General features: G+C 44.2%; 3 protein-coding genes across 3 annotated transcripts; 1 reads left to right on the top strand and 2 right to left on the bottom strand.

Moving 5' to 3' along the window:
- Window positions 1-577: 577 nt before the first annotated feature.
- prf1.5 (perforin 1.5) lies at window positions 578-3,188 on the bottom strand. The gene is made up of 5 exons (XM_068738379.1): window positions 3,120-3,188; window positions 2,631-2,903; window positions 2,229-2,500; window positions 1,819-1,960; window positions 578-1,703 (listed from the first exon to the last, which is right to left on the bottom strand). Exons 2-5 carry the CDS (start codon window positions 2,895-2,897, stop codon window positions 819-821), a joined length of 1,566 nt encoding a protein of 521 aa, XP_068594480.1. The 5' UTR covers window positions 2,898-2,903; window positions 3,120-3,188; the 3' UTR covers window positions 578-818.
- Window positions 3,189-4,740: 1,552 nt separating this feature from the next.
- Window positions 4,741-7,363, bottom strand: mpeg1.1 (macrophage expressed 1, tandem duplicate 1). The gene is made up of 2 exons (XM_068738489.1): window positions 6,932-7,363; window positions 4,741-6,653 (listed from the first exon to the last, which is right to left on the bottom strand). Exons 1-2 carry the CDS (start codon window positions 7,361-7,363, stop codon window positions 4,986-4,988), a joined length of 2,100 nt encoding a protein of 699 aa, XP_068594590.1. The 3' UTR covers window positions 4,741-4,985.
- A 1,394-nt stretch (window positions 7,364-8,757) lies between these two features.
- tspan36 (tetraspanin 36) lies at window positions 8,758-13,735 on the top strand. Its single transcript, XM_068760635.1, has 7 exons — window positions 8,758-8,939; window positions 11,426-11,617; window positions 11,726-11,800; window positions 11,882-11,977; window positions 12,474-12,626; window positions 12,713-12,796; window positions 13,005-13,735. Exons 1-7 carry the CDS (start codon window positions 8,880-8,882, stop codon window positions 13,083-13,085), a joined length of 741 nt encoding a protein of 246 aa, XP_068616736.1. The 5' UTR covers window positions 8,758-8,879; the 3' UTR covers window positions 13,086-13,735.
- Window positions 13,736-17,534: the final 3,799 nt, after the last annotated feature.

Here is a 17,534-nt window from a genome sequence, read left to right as displayed (position 1 = left end):
TGTTCTTGTGATGATACTGTATCAAATATTATGAATTAGGGAAGCTTAAAATGCAAAAGTAAGTGCTGTTGCCTCGCAGCAAGGAGGTCGTGGGTTCGAATCTGACTTGTGGCCTTTCTGTGAGGAGTCTGCATGTTCTTCCCCATGTCTGCGTGGGTTCTCTCCTGGTTCTCCGGCTTCCTCCCACCAACCAAAAACATGCAGCTTCAGCGGATTGGTGACACTAAATCCATAGTGGGTGTCATCAGAATATTTTTTAATGGGAAGGTCCTTGCTCTAACTTTGACCTACTTATGACCAACAAATGGGATGGATGGCTATGGCTTCCGACCGACCTTTTCCTGGTCAATGATTACGTCCATCAGTTACGTACACTGAGGGGTTGTATAGCGCTCTACGCAATCTAGTTAATCTTTTAATAGAAGTTTAATGACATTCCGTTCCAGAGACGAGATGAAATGAAAGAAAGTGTCCTCTTTGTATTAAAGGAATTTAGGTATGAATATTGAGTAGCTCATAAAAAGGGTCAACTCAAGGTGGCATTCAACCAGAAATGTTTATTCCAAAATCACTTCATTTTGATGTGTAAAGTGGGTTAGAAAAGCTTTGCCAAACTGTGATGCATTAATACATTTACATGGGACACAACTGGCAACACTGTCGGGACATCCAATCCAATACGTTGACAGATGTTTCGTCTTAAAATGCAAGTCAAATATTTATATCAATTCAGTGACAATGAAAATCTGATGCTTTAACATTAGACTTTACAAATGGAGATGATCATTAAAATCAGTGAGACATTGTGGTTCAGTAACCTATGCGGTGGGAGAGTACCGTCCACACCTGAAGCCTGTCAAGTGAGCATCGCATTTGATGGTGTAGGTGTAGTAGAGAACACCTCTGTTCAGCCGACAGCTTACAGATCGAGTTCCACGCTCTGGGAAGATGAAGCACGTTCCCGCCAAATCATTGTACAACACATCTCTGTCCCAGATTTCCATCCTAAGCTCCTGACCCACTTCCACGGAACCAAAGTCATAAGTCGCATTCCACACTGGGTTATCATCGTCCCTCACCGTCTCCGTTTCCTCGTATATGTCATGGTAGAAGATCTTCACGTAGGCGTCTGTTTTGGTGAAGGTGTCTGCCTTCAGCCCTGAAGCTCTGTGGATCGCCAGTCTGAGCGTTCCCCTCCCGGCCCTTAGGGGGCAACAGTTATAGTCCAGGTTTGGAGTAGGGGAGCAGTTCTTCATAGCAGAGTGGTCCTCTATCAGCTGGCTCGCTTGAATGTGCTCTGTGACGATGCTTCTCAGATTAGCACTGATCTGTGGGTCTTCTACCAGATGATGCAGAGGTAAGATGCCATAAGAGACCACATCGGGGACGTTGTGGACCCTTTTCATCCAACCGTCGTAAATTTCAGATGGCTCCTGCAGGTAGAGGGCGTTGGGAAAGTACTGCTCCCCCCCGATAATCTCAACGTTATGAGACATAAAGCTTCGGTAGAAGCCCGTGCTCATGTTACCGTTCAGCAGGGTGTCACAGATGTTGGAGAAGGATGCATTGATAGGGAGGAAGCCTAGATCCATTTGGAGTTTAACGTTTAGGCAGTTTTTGACCACTGACTCAGACAAGCCCGTCAGAGTGGTCAGGCAAGTCCTGAAGGCAGTGACTAGCCTCACCCTACCGCCCAGCTTGACCTACGGGAGAGACAAAGACAGACTGAAGCCTCCATCGGCTCTGACATGAGGTTCACAATGATTGCCCGACACTACTGAGTATGGAGGGTAGAAAGACACGGCGTCAGCCCCTGACCTGGTTGATGTAGTGAGTCCCGTAGGTTTCTATCAGTCGTCTGTATTGGGCTTTGTCCTGGCTTGTGTTAAAAGTCTGCGGGAGTCTCTTCAGATGTCTTGTGAACTCGGCACTCAGCTGAGAACGATCAGCCAGCCTGTAGCTAAAGAACACAAACAAAGGAATACAGACTCCACCTATAACACGATGTTCTAAACGTTCAAAATCAAGATGTTGCAACTTAATTTCATGTTTCCCATCCTCTTCAAACAATCTTTTTTTTTAAATATCTAAGTTTTAATATCTGGGTTTTAATTGATTATTGATGAGGGCTTTCTTCTGATAATATCCATAATTGGTTACATTGAATATGCAAATGTTCCTAAAAGGTTGTAATATGTCCGAAGTTATAAAACGTCAGTTCTCTTTACCTGTAGCAGGCGCAGCTGATTTCATGTAAGGCAAAAATAGCCTTGCCTACACTGTGACCTGAACGAGCAAATTTAGCCAAGTCCGATTGGCTTCCTTCCAACACTGCACTGCCGATATTCTCCAAACTCAAACCCAGACCCCAGTCGTTGTTGAGCAGGGAGGTGGAGCTGTGCACCAGTGATTCCACGGAGTGGTGGAGGGCACTGGAAAGCTGCTTGCTGCAGCGGCTGATGGGACGCCAATCAACCACTGCTGCTGGGAGCTTCTGAATCTTTGGGATACAGGTGGGGGGGGGGGGGGGATGGTTAAGGAAAAATAGCTTGGATAAAAACAAGTAGACATTTAGACAGGCGGAGGACACTACTAAAAGAGATAATAGAAATAAGGTCAACGTTTTTCACCTGTTCTTGGAAAGGGTTTTGACACAGTGTGCAGGTGTGGTTGTCAACTAAATGACCTTTGACATTGATGACATACGCCCCAGTTCGACGCATCCGCACCACATTAAAACCTTCCCCTGCGAGGTTGTGGCCCGGGACAAAAGGAGCCTTCTCACACTCTGACTCTGATCCAGTCTTACAGTCCCCGGCACTGCAGACCTCCAACATACCCAGTGAAGCCAAGGTAAACAGGACATAGTGGCTCCACTGATATTCTGAGGCTGGCATGGTAACCTGAATGAACAACAGGCAAATAGTAAGTCACATTATTTGCCTTCCGGTTTACTAATGCGTTGACTGCAGGGATGATGGGAATCTAACAATAAAAGATGAATGTTGACATATTAAACTTGTATAAGCTTTTAATCCCCTCTTCTCAATATATTGGACTAATCCTGCCATGAACATTTTAAAAGCTAGCACATCAGACAAGAAGACAGATTTGCTTACCTTGGATGGTTTTTTTCTGTTTTTTCAGATTGTGTCTTTGTCTTCTTGAAGGAGTTGTTAGGGTGTAGCTCTCACTAGATTCCGACTGCTGAGAAAAATAAAATTGGCGTGCCTCCCTCGCTTTGCTGACCTCTTTGATCATAAACGATGACTCACAAACTGGCTGAACTTGATCCTGCTGGAAATGAATTCCCAGTTGAGAGGGTTTTGGCTTTGCACTGAAAGCCTACTGCGTGCACACTTCTATCCGTCCGCTGCTTTATGAAAAAGGACGAGGAGGGCGTTTTTCTGCTTCAAGGCCGTTTCCACCCCTCTTCCTCTCTCTCTCTCTCTCTCTCTCTCCCTCAATGCCCTAACAATTTCCTCAGCATGAGTGGGTTTGTTTTGATGTTCATGCCCCGGCTCTATGAATCCCTGACAGCTGTGTATTAGTGTGTGCATGTGGGGGAGGGAGATTGCTGTACATTCATGAGAGGAAAGATGCGCACTCGTGTGAGCACTGTGTACGAGAAATGGCAATGTGTGTGTACGTATGTGCACTTGAGTTTACAGCGCTTCTATGAAGTTCGTGTGTGTTGGGGTGGATGTGTGTGTTTTTATCTGAGCCAGCCTGTCTGTGTAGTGATAACCTTGTCAACACTGTGGGGTCAGCACTGGCAATGGCTATTTATGGGTATGGGTGGAATGATGTGGGTTTATCAGCAAACTCTTGTACTCTGTGCAAAAGATTGCATTCCTGTAGACTCAGAGGAAGATTGGCCGTTTTATTTGGGGGACGATTGTGTGTCCTGATACCACCTTTACAGATGCAAGGATGTTTTCCAAGAGCAAGTGCACTTCAGCATCTGATTTATTTGTTCATGAAACCCCTTTATCGTGGATTGTGGAGACATGAAATGTGTTTTAATATGCATTAATAAAACATGGAGTACTCTCGTAAGCACTCTGATGATAGATTAGACGGGGCAAAACAAAATCATGTCCCGTTCCTCACAGTGTAACAAAATGTATCAGCAGATCATCCAGTGTTTTATAACGGCATAGAAATGCATAGCATAAACTCTGGCGATGATGTCACCAAGATGATGTCGCTTTACTCAGAGCTGCCAAATGCAATGACACCATCAAATTTTTTGGAAACCTTATTTCGAGCATTTGCAAAACATATTATTGAAAATTCTGATTTTCCATTAAGTTCTATTTATTGATCTATTTTATCTTTGGATAATGCTAACCATCTCCTCCCAACCGGAGGAGCAGGTCAAAGGCTCCACATTCGGGTCATCAACTCATTATTTTTACAGTCAACTAATTTGTCTGATATTTTAGCAATTAATGGGTTAGTCTATTCGTTATCCAAAAATAAATATTAGAAATGCTCATGATTTTCCACAATTTCCACAACAGTCCCAAACTCACTGTTTTAATTATCTATAGCAACAGGTCCTTAAATGTAATCATCTAGACCAGCAAAGGTTTGACATTGTTGCTTGAAAAAGGACTGAATCTATTAATCCTTCATCAAAATCGTACTTGCGTTCATAATTAGGAGCAGCAAGGTGCTACCCACTGTGCCACCGTGCTGTCCTACTTAAAGAAAAAGCCGTAAATAATTAGGAGTATTTTATTAGAGGTGTTTTGCAGTGCAGAACAATTTAATCAACACACATTTATAAATCATTTTTCTTTTCATGGTTAATTCTTTTTTCATTGACATTCCACATATTGGCCTCACGAGGACAGCACTGGTTCACTGCGGCTCTTTGTGCTTTGTGTCCATTTGTAATTTTAAAGCCTGCTTTAAAGACAATGACAAGAAACCACTTGACAGATCACATTCCTCTTCCTCTCAGGTATTTGTTTTTCTTACACTTGCTGCCTTTCCTCCTCTCTGGCATACTCTTCTTCCATTCCACTTATTTCCTCATAGCCCGCGTTTCTCCGAAACCCAAAAAGCCTCCTCCTCTTCTTCACCACAAGCACTGCTACAATGACCAGCACCGCCACCATGCACATCACTCCAATTGCCAGCCCTGTCTTTTGTCCATTTGTCATCCGACTATCTTCCATCGGAAAATTGCTCTCCATTTCTTTGGAATCCTCTAGACCGACGAGTTTCCATGTGTTGGTTGGCCCTGCTCTGATCCAGTTTTTTCCTCCTTCACTTGTCACCATTACTGTGTTCATATATTGCGTGCTGACAAGTGGAGGAATCGTGAAAGGAGGCAGATTGACTGGGAGTAGCTGTCCACCTGTGAACACTCCGGATTGGACACAGTAAAGAATTTCGCACCCATCACTCACTGATGCGAGATGCTGACTGAACTCGGGAGGGCAGCGATGTTGGGACCCAGCCAGCGGGTTGCTTGACTCGCAACTGAAGAGGCCTCCAAATTTTACAGCGTATTTGGTACCAGCTTCGTAGTCGTCGCTCACACAGATCACTTGGCCATCTGACAGAAATTTCAATGGAATAAAATTTGGGGGGCAGCTTTTGGCATTGGTGATGGGGTTCAAAAGAGAAGGGCTGTATATGCCTCCAAACAAATACCCTGAGTTTTGTGGGCTCTCTGTGGTTACAGAGCACCAGTAGGTGTTGACGCGAGCAGATCGGACATGGAAGTTGTCTTGACACACTTGACGGTGGCAATGTGAAATATGCAAAACTCCACAACGATAGCTTTGGTCATAACAATCGTATGAACTGTAACCCTCCTGTCTGGTCTCTGATCTCAGTAAAGTTGGAGAGTATGGCGAATGACAAGAGAGCTCACCGGTTGCAGGGTTTTTATGTGTGAGGGCATCGCATAGTGGATCTGCATCTGTAGTGAGTTTAACGCATTCTTGGTAGATACCACCAAAACTAAGGTTTGCAGATGCCCCCTCACAGGATTCATCATTAAAGTTAGCTTGGAAGTTGAAGTTCTTGGAGTTTACATCAACACATCCAGGCCTCGTGTTGATCTTATAGTATCGCCCTATGGCCTCACTCACCTCAAGAGCCACTTTTCCAACTGTAGGCTGTGGCAAATCAGGAAAGGTATTGGCATTTATAAAGTAATGTAGAGGAAAACCTGACCGATCAATAGCAACCAGGTTGTTCCTGATGCTTTCCTGCCAGTTCTTCAGAGTGATTCCAGGATAGAAAGGGGTGCTACCATGGCTTTGGACAAGAGAGTACTGAATGTTGGACTGATAGGCTTGAAGAGATGAGCTCGTCTGAGTCGCCTGGCCACTTATGTCAAACTTGAGTTTGTCAAAAAAGTTGAGGCCTGCTTCTGCTTTAATGGCGGAGCTTTGATTCTCTGACACGTATGAGGAACTGAGATAGTCTTCTTGCACCAAAGTAGCCCCGGCATCAACACTGGTGATGACATGGGTTCCGTAGTCCAAAACCATCTTCTCTGAGAGATATTCTGCATTCTTTGTTTGGTTGTTAACAATTGCATCCGCTATCTCTTTTGCTTGTTGAACAAAGCGCGCGTCCAGAGAGAAATCTGGATTGACTTTAACTGTGTAGATTAAGTTACGAACCTTTGAGAGAAAAAGATAACATGACTTTTATTAGCATCTGCAATACTTAATTCGGTTCAATTATGTTTAATTTATTTTACTCGTTTGCTTCAGGAACTCCTGATAGAAAAGTGATGCTTACTGTTCGCCATATCCGGTAAAATGCTTATAGCCACTTAACATTTTTAAGTAATCCAAAGCAAAATAGCGAAATATTTCAGATTGCATATCAAAACAGATTTATGAACTTTTTATTTTATTCATCCAAACTATTTAAAATAAAATAATTAAAAACTCACTTGCACTCTGCTGGTAACTGAAGAGTCTTTGACCTGATGGGTCTTCATCCTCTGGTTCTCTGTAGAAAATTTACCATTCAGCAGCGAGAGGAAGGACAGGTCCGCATTAATGGTGTGCGATGTGGAGCTTTTCTGTTCTAACCAGGAACTAATTATCTCTGAATTTGTCTCCAGTCCTGTCTCCTTGCGCGCAATGACAAATACCTCATCTGGGATGAGGTACATGTTGTCCTCGGTGGTTCGGCACTGGAAATAGCTAAAGTTCATCACTCGACCCGCATCCATGTTCCTGAGGTTGTCCCAGCCTCCGCCGGGCAACACTTCCAGTGCTAAGTTGGTGGAGGTTTGACATTGCCGGAGCCCGTTGGTGGAGTGGCTGAGAGGGAAAGAGCGAAGAACAAAGAGAACCAGGAGACTCACTGCTGCCTTCATGATTGTTCTGTCATTAAGATATGACAAACTAATATACTGTTCAACCCAGGTTGCGCCTCCTCTAGTTCGCTCACATGACCGATCTTGTTGGGCAGGTCGTCATCCTGCTTTCTATTTCAGATCTGCATTGTTGTTCCTCATTGTTGTTCCTCATTTTTTTACTTGAGACCTACTTGCGATTGTTATGTCTACCTCTAATAAAAGGGAACTAACAGCACATAAGATAAAATAAGTATTATATAATGTTGTTTATTTTGCACATTTGCAATCACGAAGCATGTCCGCAGAATATCTGAATGAGTCGTCGCCCATTATTTTACAGATCATTATTCAGTGTTTGAATATTTGGTTATGAGAACTTTTATACGTATCACGAGAAAAGCACTTTGAGAGCGCAGACCTTCGCCAAGCAGCTCATTCTCTTCTAAATTAGATTTACACATCTACACGGTGATCCGGATCGTCATCAGTTCATAAATTGTTCTTGGTATCTTTATGCACCAAACATGAAAAGTAAAAGTGAATTGGAGTTTAAGTGCATTTTTAACTCATTTCTGAATCCGTAAATTGGGTTTTCAAAGTTAAAATGTTATATTTTAACCCCACCCATGACTTACAGGAATAAAGAACTGGATCAGAGCAGGGCCAACCAACACATGGAAACTTGTCAGTCTAGGGGATTCCAAAGAAATGGAGATCAATTTTCAGACAGAAGATAGTCGGATGACAAATGGACAAAAGGCAGGGCTGGCGCTATGAGGAAATACGTGGAATAGAAGAAGAGTATGCCGGAGAGGAAGAAAGGCAGCAAGTGTAAGAAAAACAAATACCTGAGAGGAAGAGGAATGTGATCTGTCAAGTGGTTTCTTGTCATTGTCTTTGAAACAGGCTTTAAAATTACAAAAGGACACAAAGCACAGAGTGAACCAGTGCTGCCCTCGTGAGGGCAAAATGTGGAATGGCAATGAAAAATGAAAACCTGTTTTAACCATGAAAAGAAAAATGATTTATAAATGTGCGTTGATTAAATTGTTCTGCACTGCAAAACATTTCTAATAAAATACTTATTATTGCTGTCCCTTTTAAAGATTATTCTTAAAGTGGGACAGCACGGTGGGTAGCACCTTGTTGCTCATAATTATGAACGTGAGTACGATTATAATTAGCAGCCAACCATTTTGATGAAGGATTAATCGTTTCAGTCCTATTTCAAGCAACAATGTCAAACTCTCAGAGTCCAGGATCTCTTCTGGATCATCACATTCCCCAAAACAAGGAGAGTAAGAATAAGGTTGAGGCCACCCGAATCCTGGACTCGTTTTGTATTCGACTTCCTGGTGTGTGTGACGTATTGCCCCCCCCCCCCCCCTCGCCCTTCAAAGCATGTGACCACGTGGTCTGAGTCAGCGCACCAGAACAGATTGGACACACTTGTGACGCAGAGCGCAGCTTCGGAGAAACATAGACGCGACATAAAGGCCGAGCCGCAGCAACTCCGTTCAGCCCTTCCGTCAACATGGACTGCGGGATCGTAACGTCCAAGACCATCCTCCTCTTCCTCAGCTTGGTGTTCTGGGTGAGTTTGTTTGTTTGTTTGTTTGTTTGTTTCTCTCCAGCTGCGGCTGATTGGATCCGCTGTGACGCCTTTTTTTGTCGCTCTTTGAGGTAGAACTCGGCACCGACTCGATTAAACAGATCAATCCGCCATGTGTAACATGGACTTCCTTATTTCTAGTGCGCGTTCACGCGGCTCCAATCTGCGCGGTTGATCAAGAAGAGTAAAAAAATTAAATAAATAAAAGGAATCAACTTCAACGTTTATTGAAGGCGTTTCATCCAAGAGACGTTAACTCGGCCTGAATAGCCCAGAACCCACGCAGACGTGCGTGTTTTTTTTGTTGTTTTTTTTAGTACGAAAAGTGTGACACATTTCTGGGAATTGTTGATTCCCCCTCCTCTGACCTCCAGAGGTCACGGTCCCATTCCTCAGGCCACTTGCCATGTAATGTGTGTTTTTCTGACTGGGCAGCTGCAGGCAACATATTAATACCGTGTAATGAAAAGCTTCCATATCCGGAGTTCCACTGGTAAAAACAGAAAGCTACACTGAAACATGATCCCACAGCTGAGATCTCATTAAACTATCAGCGACCATCCACATAAATTTGTCCGATTCAGTGATTAAATGGCGGTTGTATTCTGTGAGGTCTGGCGAGGGGATGTCCCCATTTGTCATCATTATTGTGAGATTAGTTGAATTAGCCTGATGTTGTTGTTTTTTGTTTTTGTCTGTCTGGCCTTCCTACAAACACACAAGTATTTATTTCAAGTTTTTTAAGTTTCCGGATTTTCTATGTGGATACATTCAGCCTTTAAATTGGAGGAGTCTTGTTTTATTGGATGAATTTGTGATTTCTCTGTGAGAACGTATTACCGGTGGTCTTCTCAACATCTGATTTTGAAACAACTGTAAGGGGAAAATCAAAGGTCTCCAAGGTGAATGTTGTTTGGAGCAATATGAACACTTTCTCCCAGTTTTAAGCGAGTTTGAAAACCTGTTCAAATATTCAGCAGTGCATGTCTCCTGCTGGGGCCCACTGAACTCGCCCTCGGCATCGCCTCAGAGGTTTCTTGCATTCCATCGTACCGGTCTAAACGTTAACGGGCCTCTTGGTGCTGCTTTTTAGGCACAAGATCAGAGTTTCTTGAAAAAAAAGATGAAGCAGCGGGCGGGGGTGCATCCCGTGACTGCAGTGATTAACGATAGTGAGTCATGCGGCTGATGTGGAAGAGCAGTGATTGTTTGGCCTCAGACAAAAACGCAGGCTTTCATAAGAACAAAGAATCTATAACTTAGCATTGCAGAGGAAGTAAAACTCAAAATGGCAAATGTTCAGACTGTTGTGAGAATTGGTGCTTCCTCTATTTGCTACTAATTCAGTCGATTGGGGTTTCCTATACTCAGATTCTTGATATTCCACTTTTATAGAAAAGCGGGGTTTTCCACAAACAGCCTAATTTGTCAGTAAAATCCTTTTCGTTTTAGATTGTTTGAATTACATCGATTTTAGAATGGCAAATGTTTTTTTTTCTTTTTCGTTATTCTGTATTTTCATCATCTTGATTTGACAGGAAGTCGGTCAAAGGGAAGACGGGACAGCTACTGATCATTTAATCAATACTTTCGGCTCCCCGTTTTCTTTGGGACCGAGTTGTGGGACTGTGCTTTTTTATTTTTTGTACTGGATCAAAGAAGGGTCACTAGGACTGCACTGCAGACCCCCCCCCCCCCCCCCCCACTGGTCTTGTGATTGGTGGGCTTGCTTTGCGTGACTCTTAGAGACCCGATGATATGACGAAATACAAAGTACTAACGGTGACCTTTACAGCTTGTGTTTGTCACATGAAACCACAATTGTGAACAAAAACAACCTTATTTCTTTGTGTTATCAGACATGATCCGCTTCCGTTTCTCCATCTTGACATTTTGGTTTTAAGGCTGGAATAAAACGTGTCGTTGCAGGACAGGAACAAATGATCCGGCAAAGCTAGTAACGGTATTCATCAACGAAGGACTAAAAACGGCTCTTTCCTGGTACCTTGTTTGGACTTTAAATACACGATATGATGCTTTGAACTACACGAGATAAACACAGGTGCCCTCCATTTGTGTCAGAGGGTTTGTTTTTTGTACAGTTTTCCTTATGAGGATTTTATAAAAGGTGAATATCTTTTTATTTTTGACTCTTTGGCCACAGATCTGAATAGTTAGAGCAGAAATTGTCTAACACAGGAGAGCATGCCTTATTTTAGCTCTTAGCGCTGTACCTAGCACATTGCTTCAGAGGGGGGGGGGGGGGGCTTCACAGATGAGCACTTCAGCAGGACTCTCCTCTTTTATAGATTTAGTTTTAACCAAACATTTGTGTAAAATTCTCGTGGGGTTTCTTTCCCCTTGCTAAACACAAAGGTGAAACACTGACTGCAGTCGTGTCGGTTGTTCGTCAGCGTTGTGACATGTGACCCATCGACGTTTTCTCCTCCCTCCCTCCCTGCCTGCAGGCTGCAGGCGCTGCACTGGCCTACGTCGGGGCCTACGTGATCAAGAGCTATGACAACTTCAACAGCTTTGTTCAGGACCGGTACAGCCTGGTCCCGGCGGCGATCATCATCGGCATCAGCGTGGTGATGTTCATCATCGGCCTGGTGGGATGCTGTGCCACAATCCGGGAGTCCAAAGTCGGCCTTTGCTTTGTGAGTTTCTCTGTGTGTGCGTGTGTGTGTGTGTGTGTGTGTGTGTGTGTAGTTCTGTTTTCTCTTTAGTCTTTGCACTCAATTCTCTCACTCACTTTCCTCACCAAGTTCTTCCTGATCATCATGGGGATCTTTGTGGCTGAAGTGACGGCTCTGGTATTCAGCTTCATCTACCGAGGCAAGGTGAGTCCCGGGAACGTTCTCGCAATGCTTGCTGCTGCGCCGCGTCACATGGCTGCCTCTCTTGTATGTCCTTCTGTTTAGATGAGTGACGACCTGGAGCGTTCGATGAATGCAACCTTTATCAAGTATGACGGACAGAACACCGAGTCCAAAGCTGTGGACTACCTTCAGACTGAGGTCGGTGTTGCTGGACACAAATAACTTTCATGCCTCTCCTGCTGACTTTCATTTCCCTCTCTTCTTCTCTTCAGTCAGTTTTTACTGCCTCAGATTTGGACAAGTGATTATTGAGTAGACGATCAATCCTATTGTTTTGGGTTTTTTTGCCTGCCCTGATGTCGAGGTATTTTGTAAAACATTCTGAGAGTCTTCAAAAATAAATCTTACATTAACAGTCATTGCCTTCACCCAAAATGTTCAAACACATTGAAGTAGAAAATAAAGCGATGGGCGATGGCATCGATTCAAACGACGCAGAGCGTGAGTGAAGTAGACGTAATGTCACACCTCACTGAATATCCTCTTCACCGTGGCTCACTCGTCATCATCATCGTCCGACGATACGGTGGTTCTATTCGGCTGTTATTTATTCTTCTCGCAGCCTCGCGCGTATTCCGGAGCGCCTCGAGTCTTGTGTGAACTTGTATTTCTTTTTCTCTTTGCCTCCACACAGTTGCGGTGCTGCGGCGTTGGAAATTTCAGCAGCTGGTACAGCACTAACTGGTTTGCCAGCCACAACAACATGGTCCCTCTGTCCTGCTGTAAAAACGGCACCGCCTCCCAGTGCACCGGCAGCCTGGCCCAACCGGGTCTGCTGAATCTGCAGGTAGGTCGAGCAGGACGCCCCTATGTATTTCCAAACGTCGACGCACAGCGCACGCCACTCCCTCTGCTTTCCTTCTCACTTTGCAGGGTTGTGAGCCCAAGCTGAACGACCTGTTCCAGCACGTGTTGACTTATGCCATGCTGGTCGTTCTGGGTTTTGCCATCATCAAGGTAAAAATGATCTTGTGTGATGACGGGGAACATCATTCAATGGAGCACTCACTCGCCTGCGCATTCGAATGGAAGGGCACTCCTGATTGGCCTCGTTAGATATCGTGCAATAACGGCCTCGTGATGTAATGTTCCTACGTTTGTCCTGTGAACATGCAAAGTTTCAACAATGGATTTAACAAAGTTGCGCCTGGCCTTCATCTTTCAGTTCTTCGGAATGCTGAGCGTGTGCGTGATCGCCTGTAGGAACGGCAACCGGAGGGACGGCTACCAGCAACTTTACGCCTAAGCCCGCATCATCTCCTCGTTTTGCCTGACATGCAGCCGGTCACTTACTCAGCGGGGGCACAGAGGCATCCAGTTTTATCTGATGGCACAAAAAGCACACGCACACATACACAGGATGCAGAGGAACACACTAGCGCGTACATTTTTGGGGGTATTGACTGTTTTCCTCTTTGTGGACATGTATATGATCGATTATATCTCTATTGATTGTCTAGCTCAAATGTTATGTTCTCTTTTACGGGCGTCCTTTGTAGTTTTGAAATTAATTCAAAGAGAATGTTAGACTTTGTTTTTCTGAGACTTTTTTTTTTTTCCTTTAAAGCATCTTTTAGCTTATGCTAAAACCCAAGCACAGCTGCCATCACCCTGAAGGACACACGTGTTGACTTGGTAGAAGACTCTTCTCCGGGCTTCTCACTCTGCTACGTCATGTAGATATTCTTTTAAAGGCAATTATCTTTGGAATATGCTTTAATAAGAAAGGGCTTCAAACTTTATTTTAAGCTTTTTGTGATTGAACATGAGGATACTATTTTGATCTCTGGGTTAGGTATGCATAGAGGTAAACATGATCAGTGAACTGTTGAAGATGTCTACGTGGTTTGACTTGGGTTGTTGTTTCTAAATTAAATAAATGAATATTTCTGAGTAGTTTGGTGCATTTGTCACATTATTGTTTTTTTTATTTTATGTTTTATCCGTGCCCGAAATGGGATGCTTTTCAGCTGAAGGATTAGACGTAAAGAAGGTAGAGGACTTCAGGTACCTCGGGTCAACGGTGCAGAGTGATGGAGAGAATGTGGAAAGGAGGTGAAGAATCGTGTGCAGGCAGGCTGGAGGAAAGCATCAGGTGTGCTCTGTGATGGGAGAGTCAGCGAGGATGAAGGGGAAGGTCTGCAGACAGTGGTGAGGCCAGCCATGATGGACGGCTTAGAGACGGGGGGGGGGGGGGGGACAAGCCGAAAGAACAGTAGTAGAAGTTTCAGCTGAGGGATGTTGCAGAGTTTATATTCAGAGCATCACGTGGAATGTGTCACACCCTGCTTATCTCGCACCTCCTGACTGTTGATAAAGAGAGCCTCACTGCCATACATAGAGTCCTCTTCATACTTAACCCTTAGAGATCCAAGGGCCTTACTTTCAGTGCTGATACAGTACATGATCGGTCACCTGTTGATAAGGCTGCAGAACTATCACCCATTTTCAGCAATCGGTTTTATTAAAATGTTGAATTTTTTTCCTGCTTACATTGATAATACATTCAAAACTCATCTCTCACATTTTGCATGTCAAGGTATCCATTAGCGTTTGCTGCGAACTGCAACATTGTATCGTGCTTTGTAACACTCGCGGCTATGACGTCGTTAAGGTGCAGTACCGAGAGCATCCAGCGAGTGGTGTCGGAGAGCAGTCTAAAGTTTGAAGTTGCAGTTGTGGCGGCGACGGGATCAAACCCACATTTAGCGGGGTGTAATATATTTATATTACATTACATGTGTATAGATATACGGGACGAGTTTCAGGAGTGCACTTTTCAAACATTGCTTTACTTGTGGCTTTGGGAATTAGCTTTGACTGTTCTCAAGAGGTTTCCAAATTCCATGGTATAAATATTCATTCCTGATAAAGTTTTATATTTTGTTTCATTTAATTTTTCCATGAAATGGCTGTAATTGAAATAATTGAATCATAAATCCACGGTGGAGTCGATGAGTTTTTACAAAACTTCAATGTGAGATTTAACTAAAGCTATATTTGATCGGCTTTGGGGGGGGGGGGGGGGGGGGGCATGTCTCATTGTCATGTGTCTGGTGACGTCACTGTTGCCTCCTTTTTGCCACCTTCTTTCAAACCCCAGCCTTCCAGTTTTGAATGCTGGTATTTAACTTTAATTCTTATGAAAAACATTACTGTATACATAAAACCTAAACTTACGAACTTAGTTGTCCTCCTGATTGCTTTTGTAATATCATTAGGCTGCATCTTCCTTCTTGTGCTCATATTCTGCTACCTTAAAGGTAAACATTTGGGAGTGTATCCACTGGAATTAGCCGCTCATGCACATGATTTGTTGCAGCATTTGCTCTCCGCTTATGTAACCTTTGCACACCTGCAGATGACCCCCCCCCCCCTCCCGTCTCCTCTTTAGGCGATCGCCTCATTCAGCACAAATGAACAGCAAACAAACCGATTAATCCAGATGTTGGCACACGGAAACGTCAGCCAGACCTCTAATTTATTTATTTATTTTCCTACTTAGACGAGGATGTTTGGGAGGAAGGTAACCCGAGGTCGACACACACACACACACACACACACACACACAAAACACTGCTTCTGCCAGCTTGTTGTAGATCGACGAGAGACCCGAGAGTTTCTGTGTGTCTGTGCAAAGTTCCCAGAACTCTAGTTCGGTTAATTCCTTCAAGTCTTGCTTGAAGTTTCTAATAATAAATGCTTTTTCTGGATTTGTTTTGTTGCGTTGACATCCGTTTATCTGTTGGATGAAGGACTTCTCTCCCATTTAAGAAACCACAACACAAACTAAAAGGAACCGGTTCACTGCCAACGTCTGGAGTTCTTCCCATTCACCTTTCTTCTCAGGTCAGATGAGTAAATGATAATATTCATCGTCAAGACCAGGAGCAGGTGGTGCTGACTGTGTTTGTGTGTGTGTGTGTGTGTGTCTGTAAATAACCATCCACCACTGACACTGTTACGTCTCCATGCTATCAGATGCTATCAGTGCTAATTAGAGGGGGCAGAAACAGACGCAGAGAACAAAGAATAAAAAGAGCAGCTGCACTGTCACAGTATCATCTATTATCCATGTAATCCAGTTAAAACGTTTCATCTTCACCACTTTGAGCCTTTAAAGAAAATGACTGCTCCTCCTCCTCTTCCTGGTTCCTGTTATTTTCTTTTTCCGCTTGTATTTTCTCTGTTTCTGTGTTTACCATTTTTAGCAGTGACCAGGGATCTTTGGAAAGCCACCAATGGCCAATGACCTTTCCTTTACCTCCAGCTGCTATTTGATTTGAAGTACTGATGAAATAACCTGCTCTTCATCATGAAGACTTTATTCTGGTCCGTAGAGCCTTTTACTTTCTGTAATGTTTTTCTCATACGACGTGGGAAGGATCTGTGATTGAAGATACACTTTTGAACTGCTCAGTCTGTGATCACAACGAGACCTTGGATAACACATCTAGCTTCTTATGTTTGGCAAATGATTCATATCAACTTCTGAATCACACCCATAGAATCTCTGCAGAATCCCTGCAGCATCTCTGCTCCAGCTCGTATAGCACCTCTGCATGCATTATCACATTCACTATGATCTGCTTATTCTCTCTCTCTGCAGATGCTCATCAGAACCCAAAGAGACCTCGACTAACCAATGCAGGCTACGGCCTTTTATAAGTCCACAGACTGTTATGCAACACAGCTAGAAGACATTGCAAACCCGCTCCCATCTTCACAAGGGTGTATATAAATGGTGCATCAGTTCTCTCAGCTTTCTGGAGTTATGATTTGGGCAGAAGCAAAAACATCAGGCAGTAATTAAATACTCAAAACGTGCAGTGGTGGGGTTGTGAGAGGATTATATTTCTTAGAATATCATCATAGGGTTTCTGTCTTTTGTAATCAGTGATTTAATTGATCAAACAAGGGTGCCTATAATCAGAGAGCGAGAGAGAGAGAGAGAGAGAGAGAGAGTCTGGCGGTCGGTGTTTCAGCACCGGGGTTATCTCCTCTCAGATCCCTCCCAGTCCCCGGACAGGGCGAGCGGACACCGGACTCTCCGCAGCCACCGACCGCTGCCTGATCTCGTGTCGGCGGATCGTCCCCGGCGCAGACTCGTTCCACCGGAGGATCGTCCGAAGCACCGATCGCCTTCACACAAGAGAGGGATGCGATCGTGTTTTACTTTCTTTGCCTCCAAGGATACCCCCCCCGGATCTGTTTCTGCGCGCCGGGCTGTGGCTGCGTGCGCGCGGATGCTGCTGCTGTTATCTTTGCGTGCGTTCTTTCTTCGCCCTCTTGTTATCGCGCACCGCTCGGATGCCGAGATAAGATGATAAGATGATAACGCCGAGCTTCTTGAATGCAAAAGAAGACGCGCAGATCTTCGTGTTCAGGTAAATACATTTATTCTTTCTCTTTGGAGATTATTTTTTTTATGTTTGACGTTCCGCTGTTTCTGAGGCGTTCCTGCATGGAGTCAGCGCAGAGTCAGACACACAAAGGCAAAGCCGCCTGAAGGATGATCGATGATCGATGCAGCTTCTCCCGTCTGAACCAAAGCTGCGATGTGGAGCTGCGACGGGTCGAAGCGCACCTGCGTACCGACCTTTTGCCCTTAACCTTAAAGGGCAGCTTTAACCTGGGGTGATGTTTCCTAGAAAGTTCACTGTGGATCAATCAATGTGTTTCACTGCAGCGCTCC

Source organism: Brachionichthys hirsutus, chromosome 4 (genome assembly GCF_040956055.1).
Source record: "Brachionichthys hirsutus isolate HB-005 chromosome 4, CSIRO-AGI_Bhir_v1, whole genome shotgun sequence".
Taxonomy (NCBI): domain Eukaryota; kingdom Metazoa; phylum Chordata; class Actinopteri; order Lophiiformes; family Brachionichthyidae; genus Brachionichthys; species Brachionichthys hirsutus.
The sequence above is the reverse complement of the archived record's forward strand: the minus strand, read 5'-3'. Positions and strand labels throughout refer to the sequence as shown.